The 12,565-nt window shown below is 41.0% G+C and overlaps 1 protein-coding gene across 1 annotated transcript; it reads left to right on the top strand.

Annotated features, from left to right (window-relative positions):
• Positions 1–889: 889 nt before the first annotated feature.
• On the top strand, positions 890–11,713 carry PDK4 (pyruvate dehydrogenase kinase 4). Its single transcript, XM_081882299.1, has 11 exons — positions 890–1,233; positions 4,052–4,193; positions 5,119–5,190; positions 5,545–5,729; positions 6,425–6,514; positions 7,281–7,358; positions 7,896–7,972; positions 8,209–8,307; positions 8,795–8,902; positions 9,573–9,686; positions 10,335–11,713. Exons 1-11 carry the CDS (start codon positions 1,104–1,106, stop codon positions 10,476–10,478), a joined length of 1,239 nt encoding a protein of 412 aa, XP_081738425.1. The 5' UTR covers positions 890–1,103; the 3' UTR covers positions 10,479–11,713.
• Positions 11,714–12,565: the final 852 nt, after the last annotated feature.

Below are 12,565 nucleotides of genomic sequence, written 5' to 3'. Positions count from 1 at the left end.
AAACCTACATACAGCAACAGCGTTTTGTGTTGACCTCTCCTGGGATGTAAGCAATGGGCCCCGCCTGCTAGCCTGCTCCCTAAAATATCACTGGTTTGCTCATTTCTATATAGAGGGTGCCGGCATTCTGCATGTGGAAATGGCTTTAGATACCTGTTAGGTCCATCAATTACCATAAAGCATATACAGTATTCAGCACAAAAAACAGCGACAAATTGTTGAGAAAGGACAGCTGGACATATAAAGGGCCCCATTACCTTCAGTAGCTTAAGGCCTCATCAACCCTAAATCCGGCCCTGCCCCCCCCCCCGGCCTCGTTTCCCGTCCCTTGAAGCGCCCCCGCGCCGGGTGTTCTCCTGCTTCTTGGAAAAACCGGCACATCCCGCCTCCTCCCTCAGGAATCGGCCGAGCTGTTTATCGCCCGAGGCCCGCCCGAAGTCAAAGCGCCCACAGTACGGATACAGCCTTCCCATTGGCCCTTTCTGGTAAAAACGACCAGCCAATGACGAGCGGGTCTGGCCGTGCTCCATTCTCTCTTCTCTCCCCCCCCCCCCCCGCCGCCCTCCCAACTCCAACGGCTCAGTCTCGCGCCGGTCATTTGACAGTTTCTCCAACGGCAGGAGGGGGGCGGGGGGGAGAGAACTAAGGCTCGGGACTTGGATGAGGGAGGATGACACACCGTGTCCTTCCATCCCCCAACCGCGTAAACAAGGGCAAGTGGGTCGAAAGAGAGAGAAAGACACACCCACTTTCCGTGTGCCGCCTCCTGCGCCACGCCCCTCTCCCTTTCCTCCCACAGCAGCCGAGCCTTCTGAGCGGCGAAGGGCTAAAGGTCGCCACACACGCACGCGAGATACCTGGAAAGGGGGGGAGGTGGCTGTGGGAAGAGCCAGCTCGGGGCAGTTAGCCTCCGGAGAGGGGGCGTGGCTTGGCGCTCGCGCTCCGGACACGCCCCCCGGAGGGAGGGTTCGAAGTGGTAAATAAGGGGCCGCACGTGCAGGGCGCGAGGCGAAAGGGTTCGAGCGGAGGAACCGCGCAGAAACACATACACTCCAGCCCGTTGCTCACGGTCATCGTTTCGCTGCTGCTGGCGCCGCGGAGCCATGAAGGCCGCTCGCATCGCGATTCGCAGCGCGGCCCCCTTGGCGGGCGGGGAGCGGGCGCCCCGAGAGGTGGAGCATTTTGCCCGCTACTCTCCGTCGCCGCTGTCCATCAAGCAGTTCCTGGATTTCGGTGAGGGCAGTTGCGGTGCGATCGACGCGTTTGTGAGAGAGGGAGAGGGGGGGCGGCACGGGATGGCCGCTGTGGGGCAATGCCAGAGCAAAAGGGGGGGGGGGGTTGAGGTGGTCGCTGGTGATGGGAGATGGCCTTCTGGGACACAGCCTAGTAGGGTCCTGCTTGAGATGACTGTGTGTGTGTGTGTGTGTGTGTGTAAGAGGTGCAGTTTAGTGTGGAGAGGCCATAAGGCTTAATGGTCTTATGGACCCCCCTCCCCCATAGATCAGCCTGGTACCCCCCAGATGCAGTTGGACTGCCAGCCCCAGACAACATCTGGAGGGGCGCCAGGTTGGCAAAAGCTGCTACAGATAGCAAAGTCTATGACTGCACTCACTTCAAGTTGTGGGAAGTCAGTCCTGTTGCATTAGGGGTTTCATTCTGTTAAGTGGGGTACCCCTGGTCCTCTGTCCAAAGCAGTGTAAGCTGAGGGAAAGGAGGGTGAAAACGATTTTGCTTTGGGGTGTGGGTGTGCCTGGATAATGCTCCCAAGAGGGATGGGGTGGGTGTGGAATGTTATCTCCATCTTTTCTTACTGGCTTGCATTCAAGCAAATTGCAGTGGGGTAGCTATGTGCATCTATCACAGCAAAACCAAAAGCAAACAAGTCTCGGCTACCTTAAAGTGCTTAATCAAGTTCTTTGTTACATCAGCTTCTGTGGACTAGAGTCTGGTTCATCAAGTGAATTCATCTGATGCAATCCACACATTTGATGCTATGGGATCTAGTCCAAAGGAGTTTATGCCATGATCTCTTAGGCTGCAACCTTATGTACACTTCTCTGGGATTGAGCCCTGTTGACAGGGCCAGCCCAAGACATTTTAGGACCTGAGCCAAACCACAAAATGGTGACCTCTCTCCTCACCAGGGAGGAAGGGGTGAGTGAAGATCTGTATCAGGTGAAAGGGGGGAATAAAGATCTACATTGAGATCTGTTGTCCCTCTGGATTATGCTGCCCAAGGTGGTTTCCTCACCTTGGTGTGCCAGCCCTGACTATTAACCTTGCTTCTGAATAAACTTGCACTACAAATCTTTAAGGATCCCCAAAACTGCCTTTGATTTATTCATCTTTTGCCCTTGTACTCCAGCTGAAGTTTTCATTTGTTGTTAGCATATCTTAGGACTGCACAGAGCTCCATGGAACTGTCAACCTGTTGAGCATATAGATTTTTTCATCTTTTTTTCTCTGTGGTTTTGGTATGCAACAATTTTGTTATGCAACAATTTTGGTTCTATTAGAAAGCAAATGTGCAGGGAGAGTTTTGCAGGAAATTACTATAGTTTACAGGAATTCTCAATTCTCAAGTTAAAAAAATAACATTGTATGCTCTTTCCCTTCATATGGTACTTATTAAATCTATTATGCAATCAAATGTGAAGCATTTGGAAATAGTTCACCTAAGTAAACATTTGTCTACATGCCTGTGTTTCTAAACTATATTTTTCTTAGTCACTGAAATTGGTTCTATACTTTTTAATGTTAGCTTTTAAAAACTATAAAGAAGCAGTTTTACCTTTTTTTTTAAAATGGCAGCTTTTCAAGGGTGCTTTCTAGGAATCTTCATAGTTGTTTACTCTATTCTCATTGGCTCAAGTTGCTTCACATGTTCTAATGCAAATGCTAGAAAAAAATGGTAATAACTTCAAGTCACAAAGTATGAAAATAGGATTTTGTCCTCTAGTTCTGATTAATTGGATAAGTAATTTTCAGCATTGCTCAGTTTATTACTTTTAGCCTGGCCACCCATAGTAGGCTTTGTTAGTTTATTATTGCTGACACTGTATTCAGTCATTCTTCAGCCATCAGTGTCAGTCTGTTGTGTGATAGAAAAAGCTGTTTTTCATTTAGTAGATACAGTTTAAAACTTTACAACTTATAAGCAGAAAAAAATATTAACCACTCAGCTGCTAGATATATAAATACACATGCCAGTGTGTTAGGTGTGGTCTGCTACTTGCAGCTAAAAGGAATTATTTAAAGCAGTAGTAATTTTGCCAAAGCTTTCTATACATGCTTGTGGTTTCACCAGATCTCTGTTGTGGCTGGTTAGCAATGATTGGCTTTTGTTCGTCTCTATTTTCTGTGAGGGCCCACAATTTTTACTTGTAGAAAACCCAAAGGCATTTTAAAATTACATACTCTTAATGTTAAGTAGTACTGTACTTGTTGAACTTAAAATAGAGTAAAGCACTGTGAAATTTATATGCATTTGTGGGGGTTTGTTTGTTAATATCTCAAGAGACAGATAGTGTTCATCATTCTTCTGAACACTTGGTGGAACACAGCTGGGATGTGGCCTAGTCCACTCTTCCCAAGTATGGTCCTGTGCATATTTACTCAGAACTAAGTCCTACCAAGTTCAGTGCAATTTACTGTCAAGGAAGTGCACATATGATTGCAGCTTAGACCTTTTTCTTAATCCTTACCAAGAAATTGTAACTACATATAATATGGCTTAAATCAATAATAGTTTATAGCTGATTTTATCTGTGGTAAGTCATATCATAGCTCTGTTCCCTAAGAGCACATTGGTATTGGGGAAATGTGTGACAAGCAGAAGACACCTGATGATTTTCAGAGATTACTTTGTATTTACTGCTGCCATTGTGCAAAACATCCTTTAGTTCTAATAACTAGCAGTCGCTACACGATCTTGCACTGGTAGCTGAGCTACTTGATTGTATAACATAAAGTTGACATATGATATCTTGAAGCTATTCCTTATGGTGCTTATATGGAAAACAACTTAAACGAGCTGGCTTTTGTTTTTCAGGGTCAACTAATGCATGCGAGAAAACATCTTTTTCTTTTCTTCGGCATGAACTTCCTGTGAGGCTAGCAAATATCCTAAAAGAAATCGACTTCCTCCCTAGCCGACTGTTAAGCACTCCTTCAGTACAGTTGGTAAAAAGTTGGTAAGTAGCAAAACTTACGTAACACATTTTACTACGTTCAACTTAATCCTGCTTTTGTATTTTAAATTTCAGAAAGCTTCATATTTACCTTGCAACAGTAACAAGAACCTTTACAGTGGTACCTTGAGTTACAAATGCCTCAGGTTACAAACACTTTAGGTTACAAACGCCGCTAACCTGGAAGAGTTACCTCGAGTTGAGAACTGTGCCCCAGAATGAGAACGGAAATCGTGTTCCAGCGGCAGCAAGAGTCCCCATTAGCGAAAGCATGCCTCTAGTTAGGAACAATTTCAGGTTAAGAACGGACCTCCGGAACGAATTAAGTTCGTCACTAGAGGTACCACTGTATTGGAAGCTTGACAGGTTGCTAGTAAAATGCAAGTCATTATATCAAGGCCATAGCATAGAAAAGCACGTGCTGGACGCACAACTATGGCATCCTCTGTAGTCATTTTATAGCTGCTGTGGCTGCTTGTTAAATGTGAACTAAGATGCTGTGAAGCCTCACATAATTGTCTTCTGCCCATGTAGTGTTATCATAATGATGACATTCTGCACAATCAAGATAAAGGAACTGCGTTTTAACAGCTGCTGTGTTTGTGCACAGATTTGGTGGCATTGTTTGCGTCCTTGGTATGTGCAATGCTGTATACCAACTGATACCACACACCTTTTAAAAAAACATATAATAGTGAGCTGGAGATAGCTTAAGAGGCATGCATACAAACATTGAGGCAGGCACATAGGAATTTAAAATATATTTTTCTACTCCTAAACTTAACTGAAGTCCTAGTAGTCTGTTTGCTCATAGTTTGCCTTCTACTTGAGGTCACCGAGTTACTGAATTGCTAAAGCAATCATATCTCTCTAGTCAATTTTCCCTGGCCTGTATGAATAATTCATGGTTTACTTTGTATATTAACAGGTATGTTGAAAGCCTAATGGAGCTGGTGGAGTTCCGTGACAAAAAATCAGATGACCACAAAGTTCTATCAAAGTAAGTTCTTATGAGTTGTGTTGTTAGTAGCTTTACTTGCTTCACAGTAACAGCTGACTTGATGGGTTGCTCAACTAAGCAAGCATGAACATTATTCAGTTCAGAATACAGAGACTACTGATCATATGATAATGATCAAAAGCTTTTAACAGTATAGCTAACTGACACCTGATACTGCAAAAAATGGCACATTGAAATAAAATAAGTCAGCAATAAATTATAAACTGTCAAGATAACATTAAGATGCTTCAATTATCTTGACAGAATGAATGGTGAAAAAAATAACTTAATTCAGTTTTGCTTTGCTGCCTTCGTCAGATAGGCCAAGTCTAAAGTTATCCCCCCCCTTCCCAGTTTCATAGATGCCATTGTCAAAGTCCGAAATCGGCACCATGATGTAGTGCCCACAATGGCACAAGGGGTTCTAGAATACAGAGATTCTTCCAAGATGGACCCATTCATCAATCAAAACATCCAGTACTTCTTGGATCGCTTTTACATGAACCGGATATCTATTCGAATGTTAATAAACCAGCACAGTAAGTTGTTTTTCCATCCCTTTGACAAGTTGATTTTAATGTTTTTGTCAAACATTCTTAGAAATATTTGATGAACTGTGGATTTTATTAATCATTTATCTTTGCTGGTTGTAAAAAGAAAAATAACAAGTGTAAATGATATAAATTATTATGAGAGGGAGAACAAGGGTCAAAAGCAGAAAGTAGTTAGGTAATAAACAGTATAGCTAAAAAGCAATGAAATGTGTGTACATAACAACTCCAGTACTAAAACCTGGTAAAGTAGTACACACAAGGGGAAATGCATTGTGATACAGATGCCTCCAGACTAGAAAAATGTAAATGCCAAAGCGCTTCACTGTAGTAGATAGAATAGCAGATAAAACCTAGTTCAGCAATGAAGCTCACTAGATGGCCTTCAGCAAATCACTGACCCTTGGCCCATCATCCCTTACAGAGCAGTTATAAATATAAAGTTGGATAGTCCCTTCTATGTCACCATGAGCTCTTGTGGGAAGGAGAGATAGGACAGGGCTGCCATACGTCTGGATTGTCCCCGACATTACAGGGTTTTAAAAGGTGGAATTGAAGTTCGGGAGGAATTTCCAAAAGGTGGCACTTTGTCCTTTTTATTATTGCTAAAAATCATCCTTTAGATAGCTGTAATGTTGAGCAACCTGGAAAAAAATTGACCATTTTGTCTTTTAATTCAACAGCGCTTATTTTTGATAACAATAACAATGTGGGTAATCCAAAGCACATTGGATGCATTGACCCTTGCTGTGACGTTGTGGATTTGGTGCATGGTACGTATATGAAATTGTCAGCATCCCCTGGTGGCTTCAGCTATGTGAAGAGAATATGTCCTTTTCTTAGGTGCATTACCAGTTTAAGAAAGTGAAAGAACTGTCAGTCTTTCATGAGTATCCTGGCTTCACATCTAAGTGCAGAATATTTTGGGGAAGGACTGTAGCATTTCCCTTGCGTGCAGAAGGCCCCATGTGCCTTCTCATGTGTCTTCAGGTGGGGCTGGGAAAAGATTCTTCCTAAAACCCTGGAGAGCCTCTGCCAGTCAGAGTCAATTGTGCTTAGGAAGGTGGAAGAGTCAATTGCACTATGGTATAAGACCACTCCGTATGTTCATCTATATGCCTACCTGCATATTTTGACCGTCATGAGACAGGGATCTTGGCAAGTTGCACACTTTTACATTCAGTAGTGAGTGAATGAAGGGTGGAATGCCTGTTTTTAACGGGTCATCAGAATTTTCTCATGCGGTCAGGTGGCATTGCATTTCTGTTGGGCACAGCTCTATTCAGCCTGCTGCCTGCAAGATCTGTGGATTTCCACGTGACAGACATGTGCAGTTAGAAGTCTTGGGTAATATTTAACAGATATTTCAGTGGCATTCTGTGCCTTAATGCTGACAGTTATAATTCAGCTTTCTGTATATACAGAAGCCTTATTTCAATGCTAGAGCCTGGAGTAGTCTGGTATCTAGGATATGCCTAATGATGCATAAGAGTTTGTGTTAAATCGTGCTTCATTTTTTCTTATTAAAATGAATTCCAGATGCTTTCCAGAGTGCCCAGATGCTTTGTGACCAATACTATTTCGCTTCTCCAGACTTAAAGCTTACTCAAGTGAATGGTGAGCGCATTTTCCTCTTTTCCACCGTATCAGGGTAGCTCTTTGGTTTCTCCTCTTTAGAAGCTTTTTGCTCTTACTGCTGACCCACTTGTCTAGAATTGGAGCCTTACCATTTTCCCCCCTTGAGAAAGTGCTAAATTTGCATGGTTGCATTCATTCATATGATGCAATATGCCAGACCTGAATGAGCACATGGACATGTAATTCTGATAGGGTTGGCATCCGCATTTCCTTAAAAGAAATCAAAAGAAGAAATTAGCTTAGCTGCAAATCCACCATTATAATAGTTCAAGAATGTTTTTGCTCATGAAGGATGGATTGCAGGAAGTTTGTACTTCTTCAATACAATACAAACTTCTGCAAAACAAGAACATTCATAACTACAGTACTATAGAATAATAAAGGATAACAAATTTCAGGATGCAGTGTTAAATGCACAGATCTTAATTAAAAGCATTTATTCTGGACACACAATAACAATTGTTTGAAATTGAATAGCAGCTGTGTGCTGATTACTGTTTGTGCATCTTCCTGCAGGAAAGGCAGCTGGACAGCCTATCCACATAGTATATGTACCATCCCACCTCTTTCACATGCTGTTTGAACTTTTCAAGGTTTGTGTTTGCAATTATGAAACATTCATTTTTTGCCTCCATATTTATGTGTGCGTTAGCAGCAGCATTTGTTCAGCACTGTTTTTACTATTTTGCTTGATGCCTTGGACTCCTTTGGAAGGAAGAAGTGGAATAGAAATCTAATGATACTTTAGTATATTGACTGGAATTAAAAATGGCAAAAATTAGAGCAACTCAGATGGAATTAAGTCCTCCTGATTCTTCGTTTCTCCTAGAATGCAATGAGAGCAACAGTTGAACACCAGGAAAACAAACCTTCCCTTGATCCAGTTGAGGTGACCGTTGTACTTGGAAAGGAAGACCTGTCAATTAAGGTATCTTACAAGGCTTTTTTCCCAATACAATAGATGCAACATATAATATAAACTTGCAAGTGGGGCACTTCCAGACAACCTGTTTATTGAGCATTTTTCCTGATTTGTTTATTAGGAGGTTAAATCATGTTGTATCACCAGCATTATCTCACTCTTCCCATGCATTTCCCTAGCACTTTCTGTATTGCCAGTATGTGACTGAATCCCACCCCAAAATAGTGACCGTCTGGAAGCATCCAGAGTCTCATAGGTTTAAAAAGATTTGGTGTGGAATAGATGGGTAGTCAATTGCAGCAAAATTACAATAAGCTGTCGCTAGCCAAATACTGTTTTGGACAGTATTGATTTTTAAGGAAAAGATAAGCAAATTTGATACAGGATGATCCTTAAAGCAGAAATGATTTAGTGGCTTTGTGCGGGCATTAGTGATACTTTAACAAGGATTAGAAACATGCATTTAATACCTTTTGTGTGTGTTCTCAACTAGATATCTGATAGAGGGGGTGGTGTTCCAGTGAGAAAAATAGAAAGCCTCTTCAGCTACACATATTCTACAGCACCAAAACCTGTGATGGAAAAGAATTCTACTCCTCTGGTAAGAGATGAAGCTATAAGAATTAAGCTGTAAGATGAGAGCTGAGTCTTTGTAGCGGCCCTTGTTCTTGTCAAAGACTTGGATTCTGAGTTCATTGACAAAAACAATGCTTCCAGGTGTACACGTAAGCACGCCAGATATCTGTAGTGACTCAACCATGCTGATCACTTCCAATTCATAGAAACAGCCTTGTTCTGGTTGCACAAATTCAGACTCTGGATGGGGGTGCACATCAGGGTTTCTGTATTGGGAGGAGAGGAATATTGTCTTAGCCCCCTCCTGTAGTTTGGTGTGTACAATTTATACGCAGGTTTACCTCTCCCAGACCTGATAGTGACCCAATACTTGGCATGTATTTCCACCTCTTCCCCTTTCTGTTCAGCATTACTAATTATGTAAACAAGCAACCACTGAGGAGCCTCCAAAACTAGGTCAGTAGTGTTGCATTATTTTAGATTGCCTTTGTTTATAATGCAAACTACGACTGCATTATACAGGAGAGAACTTGCTTTCCTCATATTTCTCCTGTGAAGAATCATTGTAGAGCACATCATTTTTCGTTGGGACTCCATACCAATAGGATCTGCACAGTGTGACACTTGTACAGTACTTAGCCTAGGAAAGAAGGACCCCATCGTTCCAATTAACAAAATGCTTCATTTCTTTCTAGGCTGGTTTTGGTTATGGCTTACCCATTTCTCGCCTGTATGCTAAATACTTCCATGGGGACCTCAATCTGTGTTCCATCTCTGGTTATGGAACAGATGCTCTCATCTACTTAAAGGTATGTTCTGCCCGTCCCCAATCCCAGTAATTTTGTAGTGCTGCAACTGTGCCTATCACCAGCTTATTTGAATCAGGTTTGTTTTTAATTTATTAGTAACTTGAGGTTTATTACTTTAAAGACAGTACCTTGTATCAATTGTACATTAGTCATCAGCGAGTCTTTGCAGAATATGCTCTTCAAAAGACTGCTGTTGCCTTTGTCTAAGTAGGTCATTGTAACTTATTTTATTATATGGATTACAAGCCATCTTGGCTATTTTATAGAAATATAGAAGTATTACAATGTTATAAATTAAAAAATAATTGAAAGTATGTGCCAAAATGAGAGTTCTTAATAAATTAGATTGGCCACCTTCACATTAAAAATAATCTGACTTTGCTTTTCCCACAAATACTGAGTTTAGTCTCTCTCACTACTTGTCATTCCTGTATTATCAGTTAGTGTTCTATCTTTAAGATTGTTATAAGTGTGGTCCATCATAAACTTCAGTCTCAAAAGATTGGCAGAACAATCAAGTCTCAAACTTTGAATCAAACTTGTTCCAGGCTGTATGTTTGCTCATAACGAGGCTCAGTAAAAAAAAAAATCAGTTTACTACATTGATAGTAATGGTGTAATCTAACTATATTTGGTCTTGCTTTCCAGGCCCTTTCCACAGACTCTGTAGAGAAACTTCCTGTTTTCAACAAGTCTGTTTCGAAGCATTATCAAACCACTATAGAAGCAGATGATTGGTGTGTTCCAAGTAAAGAACCAAAGAATGTGTCAAGGCAGACTGCAGCTGCATGAAATCTGCATTTCTCCAGAACACTGAAAGTGGATCAAACCAATGTTTCAGATAGGACTAATGAAACGAATAACTAGAAGTCATTTCTCTTCTATACCAGGATTTAGCAAGAGAAGAAATTATATGGAAGACATGATTACAGCATAGACTGCATGTACTGTATTTGTACTACAGCATGTCTAATGATAATGGATATGTTAGGAGAATCAAAATGCATAGAAAGATGTGCACATCATTTCTTTTTAGCTTTTTGAAATTTAAATTAGCACTCCCAAGTACTAATATTTTCAGACTTCTGAGGTGGGACTTGATAATATTCAAAAAACGTTATGTTGTGGTTGAACTCCAGTACACATCAATTTTCCCCATATCCAGTCAGTAGGTATTTCATCCTATTACAAAATTATGACTTTAAGTATATTTGACATGCTCAGCCGACAAAGTCTAGTTGAAAGAGCACCGACAACAGGCTACCTTGACTGCAGTTGTTTGGCTTGATCAAGAGTGCAATGCTGAAAGTTGCATATTTCTAAACTTGCTCCAAATGGTGAACATTACTTGAATTTTTAAATGTAAAATAGCTGTATTTATGTATAGCGTTTTCATTGCTTTTCTAATGCTGAGATTTTGCTCTTCTTGGAGAAGAATCTTAAAGTGATGTCAAGGAAGTGACGGATAGATATTGTGAAGATAAAAGTTTATTAGCTGTATCTTGGTGTATGGCTCGCAGCTCAGTACAGTGAGGGAGCAGCAGTACAAATAGGGTATTTTAAAGATACTTAAATTGCAAGTCATTGAGCAGGATATGAAGCTGTTTGTGAGAGGGGAGATGGGTTCTCTAAATGGTACTGTTACTATGTATGTGTGTGCACACCCACTATGTTTTCAGGGTGTAAATTTGAATCATGTATGTTAATTTGGGGGCCACCTGCCACAGCTCAATTTGGAAAAAAAAAGTGACTTTCAATGCTGTAAATGTTAAGATTACTCTTGAGACATTTGCAGGGATGTGATGATAAAACAGGTTGTGGAAGATACTGTTCCTGTATCGAAAATGCATAATGAACAGCTGTGAGAAATACTATTTCTTTGTGTAACTGCAAAGAACGAGGGTGGCAGAGTGTCTCTTTTTGTGAAGAGATCATTGGGAGAATATTCCATTCCAAATTGTGCTGCTAAAAGGCAGAGAATTTGATCAGGGCCCAGCTAGTGACAATCCAGGTCAGTCTTCTTTTTTCTTTTTTAAAAAAGCAATGTGCTAAAGAGCGAAAACTACTTTATGTTTAAAATGATTGCTATCTGTGGAGATTTAGTGTCTGCTCAGTTGTGGACAGCAATGAAGCTCCCACATTTGCTGATGTCCATTTTTGCTGTGGACATTGGGTTCAGTTGAATTGGTAATCCCAGCCATGTGAGGCTATTATGTGCAGTTGGTACCCTGTACCAACAAAAGGCTTAACAGCTAACATTGCTGGAGTATTGGGTGTTTTTGTTCCTTCCTGTTGTCATTGTAGTTCAGTTTTGGGAAATGCTGAAGATTTTTGTTCTGCTGCAGTGCCTATTTGTATATGCTTGATTATGAGGAAACAAGTGTGTAGGTGACATGCTAATTTGCTATTGCATACTTGAGATGAAGAACTAAGGGGTGAGGTCTTAATGCTGTGCATTAAGTTAGTGTTATGGTGTTATCACAGTGTCAGCATTAAATAAGATGAATGTCATTCATATATAATCCCCATATGTTCACCCATAATGTTTGGATAACTGTGACAGAATTTGTGACTTTCATACAGTGCATACAATCTGCTACAGATGAGTTGTTTTACTGTTTTAATAACCAAAGGTGCCATCTTTCTGTCACAGACCATATTATCACGCTAAATGGATACTAGAATTCCTTTTGCTGAAGTATATGGCTGCAGTAAAGGCAAGCCTAAGTATGCCATTGACTTTGAGCAAAATAAGCTTTTGGTGCTGTTTTATGCTCAGTACAAAGTGAAAAATGCAGTGTAAAAAAACCTAAATTTTTGAAGACTGAATTATTTCTTCCACAGTGTGCCTTCGAGTTCAGGTGTACTCGAGATGTATT

Source organism: Podarcis erhardii, assembly GCF_964252035.2.
Source record: "Podarcis erhardii genome assembly, chromosome: 12".
In the NCBI taxonomy this organism is placed as follows: domain Eukaryota; kingdom Metazoa; phylum Chordata; class Lepidosauria; order Squamata; family Lacertidae; genus Podarcis; species Podarcis erhardii.
This window is presented reverse-complemented; position numbering and strand designations above follow the sequence as displayed.